The following is a 23,837-nucleotide window of genomic DNA, read 5'->3' on the forward strand; positions in this document are numbered from 1 at the left end:
TGACCTTTTATGTCCCAGTGCCACTCTGTAGCCCAGGCAACAGTTCGGCCCGTAATCTACTCTTGAGGGTATTTCAGTTTACACTGTTTATGGTATAGTTATGCTTATTCTTCCTTTTCTTTTTTTTCCTTAACTATTTGTTTATTTAGGAAGTTTTAACAGGATTACAAATCCTTACCATGTAAATATCAGAGTCAAAACAGTAATCATTATAGCAGTGAGCTTCTGTTTAGAGAAACGTACAGTAATATAGTCGTCATATCTCTATCTACTTAACAGGATGTTACCATATTACAGAGTGAAGCATCTTTATCCATGACATGCTGCTTCTGGTGATTTTTCTTAAATTGAGTGAAACCTCAGGTTACGCATGTCTACCAAATGTTACCACATTTTTCTCTTTCAAATTTTTTAAAGTAATTTTATCTTTTGTTACTTTGCTTATTTATGTCCCTAGTGCTATCCCCGGTCAATTTCAAATAATTTTTTGATTAGGAAAAGTTTGCCCCTACTGCCATCCATACTCTGTATTAAAGTGTAAATAATTTATTCTTCCTGACCCGCCCCCTTTTTTTAGTGTTTAGTAAAATTCATGTATTAATAGATACTGTAAAAATAATGGTACTCTTGAGAGAGATTTTTTTAAACTAAGTAATTGTTATTGGCATACTCCAATGTTTTAAATTCTTAAATACTTAGTATCTAGTCTTAATTATTTTTCTTAGCCAAGAAGCACGTATTTGCTTGTAGAGTGACTTTATTTTGTGCAGAAGTGGCAGTCTTCGCAGTTTGCAGTCTTCGAGAATGTAAAGACTTAGGAATATAAACTAATTCTGGGCTGCATTTGTCTGTGTTGCCTCTTAAATGTCTACAGCAGGAACACTTTATGGAATGACTGACATACCACAAGGTGCCAGATGACTGAGGAGCATCTCCCCAGGTAGTGTTCAATCCATACAGCTTAGAGCTGAAATAGACAGCATTTATTGTGGGTAAAGATTAAGCCCATTGCTAACCCACAAAAGGGGCCATTTTTCTGGTTTTAATCTCTGACTTATTTGAGTAAATTTTATAAACTAAACTCATGTTCTCTAGGTTAGAGGAAAAATCTACATCTATTTCTATACTTTGTCATCCAAAAGAAAATCTGCTGGGCAGAAGTGCATCCGGGGGGAAGCCGTGGGAAGGCAGTGCTCCTTTTAAGGAGCATAGAACTCCTTAGGAGTCAAGAGTAGAGATGAAAAGTCCAAAAGGAGCAGAAGACTCATTTGTCTGGATGTTTCAGTTGGACTTCTGTTATCCTGACTGAACTGAAAGGTGACCTGGCGGGAGAGCTAGGTCATGGAAAGTATAGACAGAAACAAGCCACCACATAGCCAAAGAAGAGGTCAGCAAAGGATGCTAGAGATGAAGACCTTCTGCAGTGCCATATTGTTACATCAGGGGGTGCTGCAGGGTGAGCTGAACCATTGGAAAGGAAGAACCTGGAGCTGAAATTGAGCAAGAGTCAGTCTAGCTGCCTCCACTAGGGGCTGCTGCAAAAGGCAGAAGGTGGAATTGGGAGCACTTGTATTTTTTTGGCATCTGGCTTGTGTTTTGCTTTTCTTCTCCAGATTAAAGAGCTCTGTAGTGCCTGATATTATCTTCACATGAATGTATTTATATGCTGCAGTCATTTCATCCCTCAATCTAATTTTTGATAAAACGGATTGAGCTCCTAAAGTCTCTCACTGTAACACATTTTTTTTCTAGCTCTCTAATCTTTTTTTGTGCATCTTCTTTGCAGCATGTCCAGTTTTTCAACATCCTATTTAAAATGTGGACCCCGGAGCTGGATACAGTATTGGTCTCACCAATGCTCTGTACAGTGCCTTCCTTACTCCTACTTACCACTCCTTCTTTGTATATCCAAAGATCACATAAATCCCTTTTGCCACACCCACCTCTGGTTAGCTGAACTAATTAATAAGATCACTTTGAAATGTAATTTAAAGTTGATGGCATGATTTTTAGCATGACGACGTATAACAGGATTAGGCCAAAGTGAAGTTCTGACTTTCTGAATACTCCCAACATTCATTTTTAATAGTTATTTACATGCATGAGCTTTTGCCTGGCAGCTAATGCGTATGGCAAAGTGAGCTATCCATACACCTAACACTTTCATTATTTATTGATTTATTTATTTGCATTTTTCAACCAGATTATTTTTTAGCACTCCTGATACTTCCAACTTGATATTTGACTGATATCAAGCCTAAAAAGGAAGAGTGGTTTCGTTATCTGTGTGTAGCAGAGCAAAACTCTTCTCATGAATTCAGAACTGAACTTTATTGTAGCATATAGAGATGAATGTTGGCACAATGGATTGAAATAAAATCTATACTTCTGGAAGCAAAATATGCCCTTCAGATGAACAGATCAATGAAATAATTGAATTGTTAATTACTTATCCTCTGCAGTTACCTTAACTTTCCAGAGCAAACTGGTTATTTTCTGATAGACAGTATATAGTTCTCATGGGTTTATTTTTATTGGTGCCTCAGTTTAGCATGATAGAGGAAGATACACTGAGGTAGGCAGAGAAGGGATGCACTCAGGGTTGCAGACTGGTTCCTGAGAAATTCCTGGGGCAGCGTAGCTAACACAGCTCCCTTTCTTCTGGGCTTGTGATAAAAGTACATTGACCCCAAAGGAGGATGGTCTTGGGTTTTTAAAGATATCTTTTAAATCCCTTTCATATACAGTTTATCACAGATTTCATTCACTCTTAGAATGTACCCATTGAAAGAGGGAGGATTTTTTAAATTGGCAGTTTTATAGGAATAAAATAGAAGAATTTGTCACGACTATTTCACCAATGAAAGAGCAGATCAATGGGCTTTCAGATAAAAGAACTGTTGTTGTCGTGTGCCTTCAGTAGTTAACATAAAGAAGAATTAGTAAGTAGCTTTTGCTTTGAGGTCTTTGAAGCTGTTTGCAATGGAGTCAACTTCAATCAACAACCTTTGGTGCTAGGTTTGAAATTCTGTTAGGAACTGATAGATTAAAGTTATGGATGATGTGCTTTGAAAAGTCATTCGTAGTTTGTAGAATCATTTATACACCTCCATTTGTGGTGGTGTTGACATTACAGAAATATAAAATTGTTACAGTTACTCAATGTTTTATAACATTCCTTGCCAGTATAGTGGCTTGATGGCATAGCTACAGTGTAGAAGACTTATGTCTTCAATAATTTGTGAATTAAAAAATACAAATATTATGGATATTCATGGGCTTTAAAGATTTAGATTTTTAAAGTTGTGCTCTTTGAGGAGCTAAGAGTGAAGGGAACATGACTGATCTTTCTCTTTAAGAAGTTGTGATTTGCAAGATGGCCAGAGAGGAAGTCTCTCTTCTACTCACTTATCTGAAGATGTACAGCCAAACTCATCCATGTGCCCAGCTCTTGGGCCAGTGTGTGTGTCTCCAATTCCAGAGCTGCTTATGCTGGTTAAGAATAACCATAGAAAACTAGACTTCTCTCCTGCTTCTGATCACTTTCCTGTGCCAGTATATAATGAAGTTGGAACAGTAAACTAAAAGGTTGCCTGCAAGAGAAGGCAAAATGCTTTGAAGAGTGGGTAGGACATGGGTAGGATCCAGAGTTGGTGAGTTAACAAAGAGCTGAAGAGTGTAAGTGCCATGCCTAAAAACACAGATGTAATCCTCCAAGATGACACTAGCTGTGCAACGAGTGTGCACCCCAAGTGTAAATGGGATGGAACAAACATGGATATCGGCAGCTATGTGGAAGTGAAGGTTCTGTTTTCTCTGATATCTTTCATGAATAGGTCTCATCAACTGGACCACTCTGATTTTATTGCTACCTAAGACCAACTGTTCTGTTTTCTATACTACTACATCATGCTGCATAAGCTGTGTTACGGTGAGCCCAGGAGACCTGCCTAGTGACATGGTTGTCTGGCTTCTTGCATATTTTCTGCCAGGTACATAGGAAATAATATTGAGCTGTTCCTCCTATTTTTTTTTTTTTAAAGCAGATATTTGGCAACACATTTTGGTTCAAACACTCAGATTTTTTTCAATGGTAATAAAAGCACCTGATAATAGCCAGCACCATTGAGTTACTAGTCTAGTACATTGTGTGTTCTAATGGGAAGAGAAAATACTAGTCTAGCTGCCTGGTAGTTTCTTGCCATCATTAAACGAGGTTGGAGGAATCTTTGCTCTTTCTCTTCCTGTCACTAAAGAACTGTTCCCACATTCCAATCCTTCATTTGGTTTTGTATTTCCTATGTCCTATCAGAGGAAGCAATATCTACTGGGGGCTGAAGACTGAGACTCAGAAGAGTGGGGTCATATTCACAAATCTGCTACTGACTCGCTGTGTGGTCATGAACAAATAATTTCTCTTTTCTCAGTCTTTTCATTTTATAGTTGAGAGAGTAATGATACTTAATCTTGAGGTCCTTGGATGGAAGGTGCTATATAAATCAAAGTCTTATTTCAAGACTGCTGCACGCTATATCCAGGGATTGGAGTCCACAGTGGTTGTAAAAGTGCTATAAAGACTACTGGTGTTCATTTTAGATTGTAGATTTGCGCTTTCCCTAAGCGATGGCAGGGAAATGGTCTTGGATTGCATTTATTGGGTTTTGGAGGATTGTAATAATTTGGATACCTGGTCCTAGCAGTAAGAACTATAGCCAGAGTCCTCCACAGCCCTAATAATGTTGTGTGTTTAATTTATGGTCAAGTGGCTTCTCATGGATTGGCAGTAACCCGCCAAACCTTGCCAGAAGAGGTTAGAAAGATAGGGTGTTCCCTCATACCTAAGTGAGATTTGGAGATACCCTAGTGCAGGGGTAAGCAGCCTATGGCACGTGTGCCAAAGGCATCATGCAAGCTGATTTTCAGTGGCACTCTCACTGCCCAGGTCCTATCCACTGGTCCGGGGGGCTCTGTATTTTAATTTAATTTTAAATGAAGCTTCTTAAACATTTTTAAAACGTTATTTACTTTACATAAAACAATAGTTTAGTTATATATTACAGACTTATAGAAAGAGACCTTCTAAAAACATTAAAATGTATTACTGGCACGCAAAACCTTAAATTAGAGTGAATAAATGAAGACTCGGCACACCACTTCTGAAAGGCTGCTGACCCCGACCTAGTGCAATACTTTGAATGGAAATACAGACCTGGTTAGACCATGGGTTTAGGAGAGTTTGTTATGGTTTTGGAAAGAAGGTACATGTCTAGATCTGAAACGCCATGTTTACAGAACTACAGAAATGGGAGGGTTGTGGCGGGAGAGGAGGATGGACAGCAATGATGCATAGAGCAATGACGCTATCATCCCCTTTTGTGCCCCTGCTTTCAGAAGTTGATAGAACCATATGTCTTCTTGTATTACTTATTTAATAAACGTTTACAGTCACTTGAAATACTAAGCTGAGTTTGTCTCCTCTGATGCCTACTTAGTCTCAGTAAAGTCTTTGCTATCTCGAATTTCTTGAGATCTAAGGAAAACCTGAATAAGTTTGTTACTGCCTCCTTCCCTTGGTGGCTGTGCCTTTACAGGAGTGTCAGTGCTGCATTTTGGAATTCAGCATAGCCGTGGAACTGATCTGTGGATAATATGCTGCGTAAGCTGCAGACATATCTACAATAACTTAAAATAAGTCTAAATTATTTTTAATATATGATGATTCTAATTCATAGTTAATTTTCAGGCTGTAGAAGGGAAACAACTATTAGGATTTTGGCTCCTCTGGACCTATGTCAAGAATCCAAATTCTTGCTTCTTTTTTGCAACCTTTTTAATTAGCTACTCAGTAGACTTTCCAAGGCTGTGCGAGCACTTACCCAGCCTCACTTACCTCCCTTCGATCAACCTATAGGATTCCCACCTAGTTTTATTTTTCAGAAGTTGCCACAGGTACATTGAAAAACAGCTTGTTCTGATGAACGGCTTGTTTTCTCCCAGAAGAGTTGCATATAACTCCTCTTTAATATTAATTTGCCATTAGAGTTAATGGGAGTTACATTCATATCAGGAGCAAAAAAGGTTTCTAAATGCATAATCTTGACAAAACAGCACTTCTTAGTTCTTTAGTTAAATCGCTTTTTCTAAGTGTGGAAAACCATTGTATGTGTTATTGATACCAGGGAAATCAATGCTGATTTTGTTTAGCGGTTGTCTCTACTTTCCCAACAATATTCTGACAGACACCAACAGAAACTAATTTAAAGAGTAAATGTGAGAGGGAAAATGTAACTATCCTTTTTGTGTTCAGTTTCAGGTGTGCCCTAGAAGTTTGTGTGTTTCTACACCTGGACACCGGACTGATCTTTTTCAGAGAGATCCTCAGAATGTTCTGATAACGGACTTCTTTGGCAGTGTACGAAAGGTGGAAATTACAACACAGACCATTCCTCTGGATCCTAACTTAGGTGGCTTGGAAACCAGGTGTGTGTGTGTGTGTGTGTGTGTATATATATATATATATATATATTCAGTTTTGGTTCATATACTTCAATGTAGTATGAATAGAGAACATATACTGTTGCTGTACCCACCTGTTTTATACTCAATATGAAGTCTGTGAACATGCAGTATATTTTAATGAGTGAGGCTTTGATTCTCTACTCCATCTGACATGGGGGGGGGGGCTGCAGCTCCCTGATTCAGGGCAGTCCATCTCCAGTGCAAGTTCGGGGTGTATAGGAGCACTTCTGACTTGCCTCATTGGAGGGTCAGGCAGGGTGACACTCTGCTCTGCCATACCCGCCTTCCTGTACCACTCCAACACATCCTCCTCCTTCCCCTTATGCAATGCGGGGGAGGAGAGGGAGGGCAGGGCAGCACCGGGTCCAATAGGCTGCTGAGCCTCATTCTTCCATCCAGCCACTGGTGGAGAAGAGAACACCTGCGCAAGAGGAATTCTCCCCATGGTTGTCTGAGTGGTTTAGGGCTACATAGCACAAAGTGGTGTTAGACTAGAGAATCCAGCCATAAGGAATTTTATAGCTGATATAATGCTGCTGCATTTTGACATCCAACAGCAACTGTTCAGCGTGCAAGCCCAGTCTGCACTGTCCACGTTTATTTTTAGAAAATTGTGGTGGATTTAGGATTCTCATAAAAAGTGCAAAATCCTCTCCATACCAGCCTGCACAAAAAATATCTCAGCCCCTTCTCTGGGGGAATGTGATTGTCCCTTTTATTTTTAGATTAATTTTCCATTGAAAATCCAGAGGATTGCCTTCTGTGTCTTCTAATATAATGTTTTATTTGAAAATAAAGCTTAAATCTTGAGAAGTAGCCACAGAGAAGTGTTCCTCAGAGAAGCAACTCTGCAATAACGCTTGGGATTTTGAGCTCCATGTAGTAATGTATACATGATGTTATTCAAGATTGAGTGAGGGGATACAGGAAGTGTCAGCCAATTGATGAAGTGTATTCTCTCTTCAGTACTGTACGATAAAAACAGGACTTCTAGTTTTCAGTTTAAATTGATACTTTGAGATAAATATTTCTAAAATCTAAGGCTCTAGAGAATTCTTACAGTTGTGTCTAAACTCAATCACTGTACTTTCAAGCATCACTTTGCCCTAATTCCTAGCCAGTTTCACACAGCAAAATGATGTAAAAATATGTAGCTCATAATTCTGTCTGAAGTAAGCTGAAAAGTGCCTGGAAAATGGGAATTTGGGGGCTCAATACTTTTCATTGAAAAATTCTCACTTCTCTAAGCTATGTTGCAAAAATATAGTCAAAGATCAAAATATGGCCACCAACAAAAGCTTTTTAACAAACCAGTTTTTACTTTCCTTCTTAGAAGCTCTTGTTAAGTAGCCCACAAAGATTTCTTTACTTCATATCACTGCTAGTAAACTATATACGTCTTCATATTTCCTCTTAGATTGTCCATCAGGTAGCCTGCTGTTCACACACAGAAAAACCTCTGCCGGGTTTCTTAATAGATGCTTTGATCCTGCATAAACACTTGTGCCCTTGGGTAGCTTTACTTGTGGAAATAGTTCCATGGGCTTGAGTGAGGCTACTCCTGTGAGTAAAGTTAGTTAGGCATAAGCATTTGTTTGATTGGGCCCACTGATAACCATCTGATGGCTTCTTGTTTCAGTAATAGTTAAGCAAGGCCTTAGGTTCATTGTATTTCTAGTACTCTGTTGCCATCTATTGGGAGCATGTACTAGATGACTGATTTGTATTATTGAGCTTCTTTCATGTTGTATTTGGCTTTCTGTTACAGCCCTTTGTAAAATGACCTGAGAACATTGTGTTGCCATCTGCCAGGCAGAAATATGAATCAGGTTATAGACTGTTTTTATGTATATAGATAGATACATAAAATATAGATAGATACAGGTATATAGATATGGATATACATATTTTGTGATTCATCATTTTTCTTAGAACACTGCACAGAATTGCTTGTGGTTTCCTTCTGGCCTGAAAAATCTGATTTTTGGTGTTGGCTTGTAGGTAAGTTAAGGGACAAACTACTAGTAGTAACAGGGAGGTGAGTTCTTTAGCATAGGTGGGAGATACCTGCTTCTAGTCTAGTGTGTTAGATGTATAGCATAATTATCTGGTGTATGCGGCATATGGATCTACTGTGTGCTAGTCTTTTGTAAAATAATATTAGGTGTTCTAAAATATTTGATTATTGTTTTTCAAGCAACAATGTACTTTATAGTGCTTCAGCTCTCAGTTTTCAGTAGCTCTGTTGGTATGGTTTAAAACAGAACCTTTTTTTGATAGAAAAAGCCTTTTGGAGCAGTGTAGAAAGTTCTGTGGCTTTCTGGAATTACCTTCAAAGACAGCTGCGCAGAATGTTTATTAAATTCCTCAAACAGATTAGCTCTCAGTATGGCAGTCTTCAAAGCTATATTTCACTACAGTGAACAGCGAGGAAATGTAACTTTAAGTGCAAAAAAACTTAGGAATATGTTTATCTGCCAGTTATCATTTCCCAGTATTGTCCTCTTTAAATGTCTGGAAGATGATCCTCCTTCTCAGCGCACCCTTGTCAAAACCCTCAGTAGCTGGCTTGAATGGGGTCTGAGATGTGAGGCCAAGATGAGGAGGTTCTAGACATGTAGAAGGACAATAGCATGAAATGGAAATTAGTAGAGATCAGAGTTTGTCAAACTGTGGACTACTGTGCTACACAGATCACTTAGTGGTTGGCCCTGGGTAGGTAGGCTGGTCTTATACCAGCTCTTCTTTCCAGCTTCTATAGCACGTTAAAGTATGACTGAAATTTGGTAAGTGCTGTCCTAATCATAGTTTTGAATGCAAGTGATTGTTTAATTGCATTTGAACATTAGGCAGTGGGAACAGAAAAAAAGGTGGGGAAGGCAGTTCATGCAGTATACGGTTGGACAGGTGTCACCTTTTGTATTCATGAGTAGGCTGTGCTGTGACTGAGTTGGAGAGTTTTTTTCTAAACTTCTTTTTTTTTTTTTTTTTTAAATCAATGCTGTACCGAAATACAACTTTGTAGGGCCTGCTATACTAAAAAAGCTTAGTATGTGGGATTTTGTCTGAGGAATCTATTCAACCTTCTGTACAGCTGTTCTGAAGGTGATGTTAGAAAGCCACAGCACTTTTCTATGACATTAACTTGTAATGAGACACTTTGAACATTTATAGTCCCGATTTAACTATTTAATTTTCCCTAGCTGAACATAAACATAGTTTCTGAATTTAAAAATATGGGTCAATCATCTTCCCAGTGCTAATCCTACAAACTTTCTGCATATTGATAATGGGACTTAAGAACTCTTGAATATTTGACCACTGTTTAATCTATTAAAATTAATATGATTTTTTTTTAATTGGAGATATACCAGTCTCCTAGAACTGGAAGGGACCTTGAAAGGTCATCGAGTCCAGCCCCCTGCCTTCACTAGCAGGACCAAGTACTGATTTTTGCCTCAGATCCCTAAGTGGCCCCCTCAAGGATTGAACTCACAACCCTGGGTTTAGCAGGCCAATGCTCAAACCACTGAGCCTGGATAATAAACAGGTACCTTCAATAAACTTCATTAAGTAATATAACTATAGCATGACAGCGTATCACCCTTTCCCATGATTGCACCAATATACAGGAGACACTTCTGAAAAATTAGTGTGATGGAAACTTTTGAAATCTTTTAATGTAAGGATTTTAGGTATTCCAAGGTCTCTAGAATTGGAAGAGCTGTTTCGTAGATAGTTCATCTGTCTTGAATTACCTTTCTGAGTTGGGGCCCTCACTTTATATTCTGAATAATGTGCATCTTTTAAAAATCTCCTATTTAATGTTTGTTTCCTTATCTCTGTCCTCTAGACTAGCTGCAGTAGATTTGGCTCGGCTGTTTTATAGGGATTGTATCATGGGCAAACTTTGAGCCTAAAGGGTATTTCTAAATAAGATTTTTATTTTTCCTGGTATGTGGATATGAAATTTTGAGAAGACTATCACTGGCATATACCCTTTATGAATGTCTTCCGGCTTTCACTGTCAGTTTCACCAAAAGTAAACACAGAGGGTTGAAGTCTAAAAAAATACACATTTTTTTCAAACATGATGCCAAAGTCATCTTACTAACACCATTTAGGCAGAAAGGAAGCTTATTTAAATATACATTTGGCCCTTCATGAGGTTATTTTGGCTAATGCTGTGGTTATTCAGTGGTTTAAAAAAATTGTTTTAATGGTAAATTAAGTTGTTGAACTCATTACTTTATATACCACAACATTAACTTTGAGCCGTTCAAATGTTTACTTGGGCTGCTAAGGTTCTCTCTTGGTATTTTTTTCTACTGCTTCTGTCACATGTTAATAGTTTTTTAGGAATAGGATTTGTTTTAGTATCTTAAAAATTCTGTAATTAAAAGTTTCTTTTCATTTTCCTTTAATCGTCTAACCAAGTTATTCAAAAGGTTTTTTTAAAAGAAAAGGACTGAAATTATATTAATTTTATTAAGCAAGCATAATATTTTCCTCAATATTAAAGAGGAAAAAGCTTTGCAAAGAAAATATAAGAAAGTAACTCAGTATTAAGTTAGTGCTCCCTGTAGTGTTTATATATGGATGTTTATAAATGTGTAATACATATTTTTATAAAAATATAAATATTTTTATCTGTACACTTTTATACATTTGATTACTGGGTATAATACATATTTTAAAATCTTAACTGAAAATTAAAGATTGAGTCAAGTCACAAATTTGCTCACATCTCCTTAATGGATATTTAGATCTAGATATTTTGTTTTAGGCTCATTGTCACTAAAACTCACATTTTCACCCTTGTCTATACTACTTTCCCTCTCTCTTTCTTTTTTTTTTTTTAATAAAAGGTGGCCTAAAAAAATGTGTTTTAATCGGGTTTATGCCTTTTTTGGTTATGCTTTTCCTTTTTCAAAATCACTCCCTCTTGTTCCAGATGGGGTTTGTGTTGCTAGTTCGACGGTCACCACGGAGATTTCTGCCTAGCCCAGATCTGAATTTTTAATATGAAATACAAAATAAATAAAAATTATAGGATGAGGAGAGAAGGAGACACATCTTTAGGCACCGTATGATAACATAATTAAAAAATATTAATGAAGCAAAAAGGGAAATCAAGGCCCCTTATGTAGTTTCTCTCATTTCTGGGTCACTATAATAGTGTCAGCACATGCCTCTCACAAGCACTCCTCTCTGGCCAATACATGTCTGCGATCTCTCTACTTTGGAATGTGATGGCACCCATGTCTCATGAGCGTCCACTTCTAGTCAGGTGTGAGCCTTCTTTTCTTTCAGTTCTGAATGGGTTAGCACTCATCTTTCACAGGCACTTTCCCTGGCTGATGATTCTTTTGGCAAGTCTTCAGTGACTTAGCCCTCTGGCTGAGTCTCACACACAGTCCCCTTTTCTGGGTGTATGGTCTCTAGTTTTTGCTCACAGCCCTGGTATGGGGCTGTAGCACCAAGGCTCCCTCCTGGAGACACTGTCTTCTTTACCAGCACAACAGGGGCCCATTTTGGTACCCTCAATTGGTGTCCTTTTGGCAGCTCTCCCTAGGTTCAGTCTTTAACCAGACCATCAGGGCCCATCACGGGACCCTTGTCCAGTCTGCTAGGTTCTAGGCTCAGCCTGCCTGCACTGAGCTGTCCATGGTCCTGCTGCACTTCCAGCCAGCCAGGCACCCTGTCTTTGGCAGCCTTTCCTGGGCTCAGTCCTGTCTGCAGCGAACTGTCTGCGGTCCTGCTCCTCTTCTAGCCAGCCAGGTACCCAGGGTGCCCTCCTTGAGTTCCAGGCAGCAACTAACTGCTCTGCCTCTGCTGCTTCCTTTTATATGGCCCTTCTGATCCCTGATTGGTCACTCCATCAGCCCCTCTGATTGGCTGCTCCCCTGCAGCCACTCTAGGCTGCTTGGAGTACTTCTCCTCTGTTCTTTTCTGGGGTGGAGTGAGGGCGGGCCCTGAGGCCTCTAGCATAGGGCCTCCAGACCTAGTCTGCTTTACCTTTCAGCAGCATTACTTAACTCTGTAAACGTTTTCTGGCTTACAGGATTTTGTTCTACCAAAGAGAGAGAGAGAGAAAATTGTGGGAAAACCTGTCTCCTCTTCTGTGCATATGGGGGGGAAGGCATTAGAGGACTAATAACACTCAGGTGATTTAGCCTGTCTCCTCACTACAAAGTTGGAGGGTTATGAGCCCAAATAAAAACAGAACCCATGCTCTAACCTGCTCCCTCAGTTGTGCCAGCTAGCCCGGGTTGAAAGCACCACTTAACTCAGGTGGGAGGTATGTACTGGAGAGGGGTTGGGATGACGCTTGAGTGAGAGCCTGGGCTAACTCTGCAGCAAAGATATACTCATAGGTTATGTCATTTCATTCAAAGTTAGCATGATGCTATCAGAATCCCTGATGCAATGTGTCTCCCCTTCTGGCTCACAGGTGTCCATAGATAGTGAAAATCCCACTTATATAGAATCACATTTCTGGCATACCTGCTGAGCACTGGACAAACTAAAAAGTCTACTGGATTCTCCATCCCTTACTCAACTTAGCTTCTACCTCTGCAATAAATATTCGACTAAAGTTACCCCAGATAGCATAGTGAGATCAAACTGTGCCCGGTGGAAGCAGTTGTCACCCTAGTGGGTTTCATCCTCAGGAGTACAAGCTGAGTTTATGATGCTACCATCCCAAGGGGTTCTGCCAGGCAAGGGCAGCTTTTATTTGTTGCACACCCTCATCACCTAGGCCAGAAGCTGCCTGTAGGCCCCTTTTGTGTATTTGCCCAAGCTGTGTGTTTATCCTACTGGCAGTGTCTTCCTCCAAAGCTCATTCCATTTTCTCAGCCTTTAGCTTTGTTCAGGAAATGGAGGCCCTTGAAGATGATGTGACTCCAGTTCAGTCTTTAGTAGTCAGCATTAAAAAGGGCTCTGTCATGGTGTAGCTGGTGTAGATATGTGGGCAGAGTTGGCATCGAGGTTTGTTGCATGGATTGGTTCCTGAGCTAGAGTTACTATGGTGCGGTGTGCAGTTACTGGTGAGAATGTGTTTCAGGTTGGCAGGTTGTCTGTGGGCGAGGACTGACCTGCCACCCAAGGCCTGTGAAAGTGGGGGATCCTTGTCCAGGATGTGTTGTAGATCCCTGATGATGCGTTGGAGGCATCATCTACAACCCATCTACAACCCATCCTGGACAATGATCCCACACTTTCACAGGCCTTGGGTGGCAGGCCAGTCCTCGCCCACAGACAACCTGCCAACCTCGATGCCATCTCTGTCCACATATCTATACCAGCGATACCATCACAGGACCTAACCAGATCAGCCACACCATCACCGGTTCATTCACCTGCACGTCCACCAATGTAATTAATATACGCATCATGTGCCAGCAATGCCCCTCTGGTATGTACATCGGCCAAAGTGGACAGTCTCTACAGAAAAGGATAAATGGACACAGATCAGATATTAGGAATGGCAGTATACAAAAACCTGTAGGAGAACACTTCAACCTCCCTGGCCACACTATAGCAGACTTAAGGTGGCCATCCTGCAGAAAAAATCTTCAGGACCAGACTTCAAAGAGAAACTGCTGAGCTTCAGTTCATCTGCAGATTTGACACCATCAGCTCAGGATTAAACAAAGACTGTGAATGGCTTGCCAACTACAGAACCAGTTTCTCCTCCCTTGGTTTTCACACCTCAGCTGCTAGAACAGGGCCTCATCCTCCCTGATTGAACTAACCTCATTATCTCTAGCTTGCTTGCATATATATACCTGCCCCTGGAAATTTCCACTACATGCATCTGACGAAGTGGATATTCACCCACGAAAGCTCATGCTCCAAAACGTCTGTTAGTCTATAAGCTGCCACAGGATTCTTAGCTGCTTCTAAGTTCTCTGGCAGCAGTGCCCTTCCTTTGCCTATCTAAAAATATTTTTTCTCTTGTATGTGTATGATGAAGTCGAACCTTACCAATGAAAATCTAATCCGTCCAATCCTAAATAAAGAGGACTCATTTAGGTAACTGAAGGTCCATTCTTACTATATGTCAGTGGCTAATATTCCTCTTACTCTTGTCAGTGTTTCCTTGTTTGAAGACCACCAGGGTAGTCTGTGCCCAGAAGTTGGAGGGTTTATATTTATTCAAAACTTTTTTTATCCTTACTTCTGTAGTTCTGCATGTAGTTTTCAGTAGAATGCCCAATTATTTTTTGAACCCTATGATGCTCTTAGCATCAGTAATTGCTTTATCATTGCCATGAGATACCTCAGTATTGGTAGTATTCTCTGGCTGCCTTTATACTAGGGCAATTAAAAACTTTTAAGAAAAACCTCTGTCATTTGCCTGTCATTTGGTAGCATTGCTTGTGCTCCATTTAGACTAAGTATCTCAAATATTTTCTTATTATATAACGTATTCCACAGACTTCTTAGACTAATTTTTTTTACAGGATAAACCAATAACACTAAAATATTGAAAGTTTATTTTCATAGGGGAAATCTGATTTTGAGTATTCTGTCTCTCCAGTAGGATACATTGAAATGGTTTATGTAACTTTATTAGTTCCAGCAGTAATTGTGTGATTGAACTGGATGGTATTTTGAACCAGAAGATGGCAGTACTGTTAAGCATGAAACTGTGTCATCACTGTTTTATTTCGAAAACTAGCTTAGAAACATTGCAGGTTATTAGGTAGTGCCCTTAGGTAGTATGTAGGATTAACTCAATGCTACTGAATGTGGAATCAGTTTTTGTATAATCAATTTGTGGTTTCTTTAGGTCAGGAGAAGGAAAGGAGGACTTGGGTTTTTATTACATCTGTCGATTAATCGCAGTTCACTCAAAAATTAACTGTGATTAAAACAATCACAATCGCACTGTTAAACAGTAGAATACCAATTGAAACGTATTAAATATTTTTGGATGTTTTTCTACATTTTCAAATATATTAATTTCTATTTCAACACAGAATACAAAGTGTACAGTGCTCACTTTATATTTTTTTATTACAAATATTTGCACTGTAAAAATGAATCAAAAGAAATAGTATTTTTCAATTCACCTCATACAAGTACAATAGTGCAATCTCTTTATCATGAAAGTGTAAGTTACGAATGTAGATTTTTGTTACTACATAACAGCACTCAAAAACAAAACAATGTAAAACTTTAGAGCCTGCAAGTTTACTCAGTCCTACTACTTGTTCAGCCAATTGCTAAGACAAACAAGTTTGTTTACATTTACAGGAGATACTGCTGACTGCTTCTTACTTACAATGTCACCTGAAAGTGAGAGCAGGCGTTCTCGTGGCACTTTTGTAGCCAGCGTTACAAAGTATTTGTGCCAGATATGCTAAACATTCATATGCTTTTTCATGCTTTGGCCACCATTCCAGAAGATGCTCGTTAAAAAAATGTGTTGATTAAACTTGTGACTGAACTCCTTGGGGGAGAATTGTATGTCTCCTGTTCTCTTTTACCACATTCTGCCATATATTTCGTGTTATAGCAGTCTCGGATGATGGCCGAGCACATGTTCGTTTTAAGAACACTTTCACGGTAGATTTGACAAAACTCAAAGAAGGTAATATGAAATTGTAAGGATAGATACAGCACTGGACCCAAGGTTTAGGAATCTGAAGTGCCTTCCAAAATCTGAGAGGGACGAGGTGTGGCGAATGCTTTCAGATGTCTTAAAAGAGCAACACTCTGATGCGGAAACTACAGAACCTGAACCACCAAAAAAGAAAATCAACCTTCTGCTGGTGGCCTCTGACTCAGATGATGAAAATGAATGTGTGTTGGTCCGCTCTGCTTTGGATTGTTATCAAGCAGAACCTGTCATCAGTGTGGGCGCATGTATTCTCGAATGGTGGTTGAAGCATGAAGGGACGTATGAATCTTTAGTGCGTCTGGCACATAAATATCTTGTGATACCGGCTACAACAATGCCATGAGAATGCCTGTTCTCACTTTCATGTGACATTGTAAACAAGATGTGGGCAGCATTATTTCCTGCAAATTGTAACCAAACTTGTTTGTCTGAGTGAGTGGCTGAAGTAGGACTGAGTGGACTTGTAGGTTCTAAAGTTTTACATTTTTCTTTTTGAATGCAGTTATTTTTTGTACATAATTCTGCATTTGTAAATTCAACTGTCATGATAAAGAGATTGCACTACTGTACTTATATTAGGTAAATTGAAATATACTTACTATTTTGTTTTTTACAGTGCAAATACTTGTAATAAAAATAAAGTGAGCACTGTACACATTGTATTCTGTGTTGTAATTGAAATCAATATATTTGAAAATGTAGAAAACATAAATATTTAAATGGTATTCTCTTATTGTTTAACAGTGAAATTAATCACATGAATTTTTTAATCACTTGACAGCCGTAGTTTTTCTATAAAAATCTTTAAGTAAAATTTATCATTAAAAGTAATATATACATATAAATTAGCAGATTCTTGTTCAGAAATGGGATCAAAAGTTCATCTATGGGGTTGTGAATCTATCCTTAGGAGTACTGTAAATCGCCAAGCAATTCTGTTTATCTGAAATGTTTTAGGATAAGTTCCACATCCTGTTTATGAAACAAACTGGTAATTACATATCTACTGCATTTGTGTTTAACATCTTCAAGTTGTTGTGATGCAGAAATGTAATTGTTGTTTTACCAAATGTTTTGTTGATGTTCATGAAGAGATTTGAAAAGCTTAATACATGTAGTGCGATTGGTACTATTGCTAAATTTCCTCTAGTTGTAAATATATTTGTCTTTTCTGTTTGCCTATGTGGCATTAATTGACCCTATAAAATTATATATATATGGCTATATTTATTAGTGGAAAATAAAGAGAAATTCACATGGGAAGAATGGGCCTCTATCAATAGAACAAATACTGTGGCAGAATTAATACAGTAGAGTACAATTTACATAGTGAAAAGTCAAGGGAAAATAAATAAGAATGACAGGATCATTGGGCGCTCTAACAGGCATAAAAGGAGATGACTAGATTTAAAATACATTACGATAGAAAATGATGCTGTAGATAATCATATTCCCCATTTAGTAATGGATAAAAAATTTCATTAAAATAGTGTGTTTTTAAAAAAAAGGAAAAGAGCAATATTAGAGGAGTTTAACTGCAAATAATAAGTCATGTAAAACTGTTTAAGCCTTTCTCTATAGGTTTCTTCACTTAACAGCTCACACCTTCACTCCTTCCTTATGTCAGTATATCCTACCTACCTCCCCTCTGCCCCCCCACCCAGAATTGGAATTCCTCCTAATGCTCTACCTTCCACAGGTTGGATCACAGAAATCCTCTTGGGAGCTGCCACCCGACGTGCCAAAACTACTTCTATACCTGGTTTCCCTGCCAGCTCAGGACTCCAGCATCCTGTCTTGCTGAGCCAGACACTCCCATCTGCTCCAGCAAAGACCCAGGGTCTGAGTTGTTTGCCCCAAAGCTGCAGGTTTACCTGAAAGTAGCTCACAGAAGTGTGCTTGTCTTTAAAACTCAGATACCCAACTCCCAATGGGGTCTATACCCAAATAAATCCATTTTACCCTGTATAAAGCTAATGCAGGGTAAACTCATAAATTGTTCACCCTCTGTAACATTGATAGAGAGATATGCACAGCTGTTTACTCCCCCAGATATTAATACATACTCTGGGTCAATTAATAAGTGAAAAGTGATGTTATTAAATACAGAAAGTAGGATTTAAGTGGTTCCAAGTAGTAACAGATAGAACAAAGTAAGTCACCAAGCAAAATAAAATAAAATGCACAAATCTATGTCTAAACAAACTGAATACAGATAATCTCACCTTTAGAGATACTTCAGTAAGTTTTTTCCTCAGACTGGACACCTTCCAGGCCTGGGCACAATTCTTTCCCCGGTACAGCTCTTGTTCCAGCTTGAGTGGTACCTAGGGGATTCTTCATGATGGCTCCTCTCTCCGCTTTGTTCTGTTTCACCCCTTTATATATCTGTTGCATAAGGCAGGAATCCTTTGTCCTTCCACCTTTGTTTCCACCCCCTTCTTCTCAATGGAAAGACATCAGGTTAAAGATGAACTCCAGTTCAGGTGACATGATCGCATGTCACTGCAAGACTTCATTGCCCACTTGCCAGGACACACTATACAGAAAGACTTACAGGTAAAACATACCCATCTGCAGACAGTTGTCCTGGTTAATGGGAGTCATCAAGATTCCCAACCACCATTAATGGCCCACACTTTGCATAATTACAATAGGCCCTCAGAGTTATATTTCATATTTCTAGTTTCAGATACAAGAGTGGTACATTTATACAGATAGGATGATCACACTCAATAGATTATAAGCTTTGTAATGATACCTTACAAGAGACCTTTTGCATGAAGTGTATTCCAGTTACATTATATTCACTCATTATCAAATTTTTATAAAATCATATAGACTGCAACGTCACATATACACCTTCCACAGAAGAGGAATTCCTCCTAATGCTCTACCTTCCAAAATTGTAATGACTTCCCCATACCTCCTTGCTTCCATTGACACCCCTATACTTCTTCTCATGCTTCAAATTGTATTCTCCCATTGGTCTTAATCAGTAGTTCACTTCATAGTTTCATAGATTTTTTTAAGGCCAGAATGGACTATTAGATCATGTAGCTCAGAGGTTCTCAAACTGGGGGTCGGGACCCCTCAGGGCGTCATGAGGTTATTACATGGGGGGTCGTGAGCTGTCAGCCTCCACCCCAAACCCCGCTTTGCATTCAGCATTTATAATGGTGTTAAATATATTAAAAAATGTTTTTAATTTATAAGGGGAAGTCGCACTCAGAGGCTTTCTATATGAAAGGGGTCACCAGTACAAAAGTTTGAGAACCACTGATCTAGCTTCACTTCCATTAAATTTCACCCAGATACCCCCATCAATACTTTATTTAGATGAAAGCATTTCAGTCCTCAGATTTAACTGTTTATCATAGGCAGAGAACAGGAGAGACTGAGGCACCACCAATGCTAACGTCCCTGCAGTGTCAAGGAATTGATTAGTTGAGATATCAGTAGATGATCCTAGCAGATAATTCATGCCCTCCATCTGCCTTTCCGCAATATCAGATCCAAGTTCTTCTCTCATGCTTATCCCCTAACCTTCCCAAATGTTCTCTTTATTGTAAAGGAGTGTGTCTAGGCTTAGGTGCTGGAATGCCCTGGCTTCAAGTGGATTCCATTATATTCAGGGTTTACAGTTTGATTCAATATCTCTCAGTACCTCCACTATATAAGTTGTTCCAGCACCACTGTGTCTAGTGGGCTAATGGGCTTTGTAGGGAGTGGACTCCCTGATTTCCCTGTATAGCTAGCTACTCTTTCTACACTGTGCTACTCAGTGGCTCAGTCTTCCCTTTGTTTTCAGAAGCAGCAGCACTTCTGCCTAGAAGGGATGGAGTCTGTCCTTTAGAAAGCCCAAGAGCTGTTCTCACCTTTTCTTATTGCCACTTGAGACTGGCTGTGGGATGGGTCTGGGGAAGAAGGTAATTCTCCCCGGAGAGTGAGCCGGTGCAGGGCTGAAGGCTCCCTGCTCACTCCATATGGAGTTGCTGAAGGAATTGTAGTTCCGGATCTCCACGTGGGGGATCAATAGGTGGGTGAAGAGCTGCAGAGAGGACTCAGAGTGGCGGGCTAAGCTGAAAATTATATATTTCCTACAACTGTGCACAGGACTCAATGCCCTGCACAGGACTCAATGCCCTGCACACAGACTCCAGTTATTTCAATGGGGATTACAAAACAACTGCTGGATCAGTCCCTCAAAACAATAATTATGTCAGAGTCCAAAAATGTGTGTGTGCCACATCATGTAAGTATATTGAGTGCAGTGACTTTTGTGTCAACGGTAACGCTCGGTGTATTGCATGGGGAAACATGCACCTGCAGCTTCCTCCACTAAGAGCCCTCTCTGCACTCTGGCGCGTAATGAAGCATATCATTATAGTTTCAAAATGTCGCACTCTGCTCTTTCTAGGTTAACTCTGTCTTATTTCTCTGAGTTAGATTTCTCAGAGATCAGGCAAATAAGTTCCAATTCCTGCTGGTGTGCTGAGTTCATGTGTGCTGTGGGGTTGTTAACGTTTTATAAGCCGAATTGCAGTTTGTGGTTACTAAACTAATGCTATCAACTTTTCAGTTTTAAACCCACTTTTTACTTTACAAGCTGTCCATAGAAAAAATATACATTTACAAGATTGTAGCTGTTGATTCAGGTACCTTTTTTAGCTAGATTTTTGCAGAAATGTTGTTAGGGTTTGTGTGGCTTTGAGAACTTCTGCTGCTACATGTTTTTTATTTTTGATAAAAGAAATGATACCCCTGATACCTTGTATGTTTTCAGTATACATTACTTTGCTGTATACATGAATGTAGCTTTGGAATAAGCTTTGACATCAGAGAAAACTGTTAGTGTGTGATGGCAGTGCATACTGGGAGTAATGCAAAAAACTCAGTTAAAAATCTGACCCAAAGCCCACTGAAGTTAATTTTTATAGGCTTTGCATCAGGCCCTAAGTCAGCATGCATTCTCTGTTAGCACTTCCGTCTGCTCATTGACATGTACATCATAATGGCAGTAGATCTAGTTAACACAAATGGATAACTTCGGAGATAGTTAATTGCTAGATTTGGAAAGGGTTTGCAAGTAAATTTTACAGCAGATTTTGACATTTCTTAACACGTGAGAACATCTAGGAATTTGCTTGATGGGCATACAAATGACAATTTGCTCAGTCTTTGTTCATCTTTGTCCCTCACCCGTTACTTAAGAACTCTCTCTTCTCCTTTCCTTTGTAGCATTTTTCTCTCTCCTCTTCTGTCTCACCGTGCCTCCTGTGCCTTTTCTGTGTGATCTTGCACTCAAGTGGTCTGTTCTAAAATTCTGATCTCTGTTGTTCTCTGTACAGACGCCTCGGATAGCATGATTTTGGTATGTTTTTCTTTCCTGCCAGCATGCTAAAACATAAATCCCGTTTTTTTTTCAGGGTGCACTTCTGCAGTTATGCTCAGTTTGCTGCCACTCAAGTAAAATGTATTAAATCCTGATCTATGTTGTACTGGTGCTTAACAGTTTTTGCCACCAGAATGTTGATGTCATATGGTTTTATGGGTTTCTTTAGCCCTTTGGGACAGCATAATGTATTATCCCAATAAGGATTAGTAGTAGTGATGCTTGTTAAATGTTTGCAATTGGAAGCACTAAATGACTGCTAATGATTAGAATTCCTCTTCGGTGTTTGTGGCTTAGAGGATGAAGGCAATAATAAGATGATGGGAATTTTAAGGGGGTAGAGCTGAGAGGAGAAGAGCCAGCAGGTTGAAATACTAATTACTGGGCTATTAGATCACCGGCTTTTTGGTAAGCAGTTTATTTTGCCATCCCTTTATGCCCTTGAAAATGGACCTGAAAGCATAACTATAAATTCTAGAGAGCTCCAGGGCTCAAGCAACCTTAATATTTTTGTGTTTGGCATTAAACCACATACAAGCGGTCTCAGTCTTTGCCCGCCTCAATATCATCATAAAGTTTACACTAGTTTTTTCAGTGCCTGAGAGATTATCTTCCAGATGGTCAGAAATCTCTGCCACTGAAAATTCATATCTTGTCCAAAAGCTTGGAGCAGGGTGCGGGGAGGAAGGGGCATTTTGCCTCTCCTGTTCACACATTGAAGTGACAGCTAAAAGACTATAAGATGGTCTTTCTCTCTCTCTCTCCTCCCTCTCCCCTAACTTTAATTCTTCCTTTGTGTTTCATATTCTAAGAGACCAGACTTGTTGTGATGACCAAGACTGTTACTTAAATTCCAGTGATTGCACTTCATGCCCTATGGGAATCTTTGTATTGATTTAGTGGGAGTCTGTTCAGGTCTTATGCTGGAGGAGGATCTAGAAGGTGGAACCAGTATATTTTCCCTTTATTGTGCATTTCTGAAGTCTTCCTTATCCTCAGATGAGAGAGAGAGAGAGAGAGAGAGAGTGATGCTCCATGGTGAGCGGGAAAAACTGGGAAAAAAAAGGGGAAAAGAAAAGCTGAGCACTAAATGAAAAAAGTATAATTATCAGTGGCAGAGTGGAGGGAAACACTGTTTGGGTTCAGGTAGATATCTTGAGAGAGTGCTTGAAATGAGGTAGCACTGGGGCAACCATGATCGACCAGGTATGCAAAGCATGCCAGTGGTGACTGCTAAAAGGGCTTCTAATCTGGTAAAAGAAATAGTTTTCCAGTTTTTGTCATTCTTGTTTTGTAGAACAGTGTGAATGTGATGCAGTAAATGAGACCATTTTCTACACCTGGTCAAGTATATAAAAGCTGTAGAAATTACAGTTAATATTGAAATTGATGTAAGGGAATCCAATATGCGAATATATCTACAGATATGCACAGTAGCAGGGGAGCTTTCAGGCTATATGCCAGTGTTAGGTTAAATTTGTTGGTGGGGTGAAATGTGTGGAAAAACTGATCTTTCAGAAATAATGAGTTGATATTTATAAAGACTTGGTATGGCTGATTTCCAGAAGGCTTTTGACAATGTATACAAAGACAGTCTTTGGAAAATTATGGCATACTACGGAATATTAGCAAAAATAATTAGAATAGTCAAGGATCTGTATGATGCTGCTGAATGTGCATTCAGAGATCATATCAGTCAGTTGCAGTGATAACTGGAGTAAGGCAAGGAAGTGTCTCCACAATTGTTTGCACTAGTCACTATTTCATGGGGGAAATAACTGCAGAAGGGCAACCAAGGAATTTTATGGACCAGTGATAGAGCAAAATTGTATGGCCTTCTTGCTGCTAATATTGTCCCGCTTAGTTCAAAACATTGCTTAATGGAAGAAGAGACCCAGTTATTGGCAGGTACAGAAAAACAGGTTGGTTTGTTCGTCAATAAAGGGAAGACAAAATATACAGTTATCTGTGTCGCAAAACTAACTATTTTAGTGGATGAAGAAACGCTAGAAGAATTCAGTCATTTTACCTATCCAGCGAGTGAGATATGCAATGATAATGAAACCGTGGCAGGTGCTAAGCAACGGATATCAAAATCAGCAATTAGGTTTCATAAAGTTGAAAAGATTTGGAAAAGTAGCATGATTGACACTGATGAAAAAATATGAAATTTTAACAGCGGAATCATGTCTATACTCCTTTGTGAAGCACAGTGATAGAAATCTACAACAGAAATTGATAAGAAGATCACCTCATTCCAAACTAAATGGCTGAGAGAGATGTTCAGAA

The 23,837-nt window shown here is 39.2% G+C and overlaps 1 protein-coding gene across 2 annotated transcripts in view; it reads left to right on the top strand.

Annotated features, from left to right (window-relative positions):
* PIGK (phosphatidylinositol glycan anchor biosynthesis class K) overlaps positions 1–23,837 on the top strand; it is a 115,600-nt gene that overhangs the window by 26,898 nt on the left and 64,865 nt on the right. For both annotated transcript variants that reach the window (XM_030572084.1, XM_030572083.1), the window contains exon 9: positions 6,308–6,480. In XM_030572084.1, the coding sequence (XP_030427944.1) occupies positions 6,308–6,480 (173 nt within the window). The remainder of the gene's footprint in view (positions 1–6,307; positions 6,481–23,837) is intronic.

The sequence above is a fragment of the Gopherus evgoodei genome, chromosome 8 (genome assembly GCF_007399415.2).
Source record: "Gopherus evgoodei ecotype Sinaloan lineage chromosome 8, rGopEvg1_v1.p, whole genome shotgun sequence".
NCBI lineage: Eukaryota > Metazoa > Chordata > Testudines > Testudinidae > Gopherus > Gopherus evgoodei.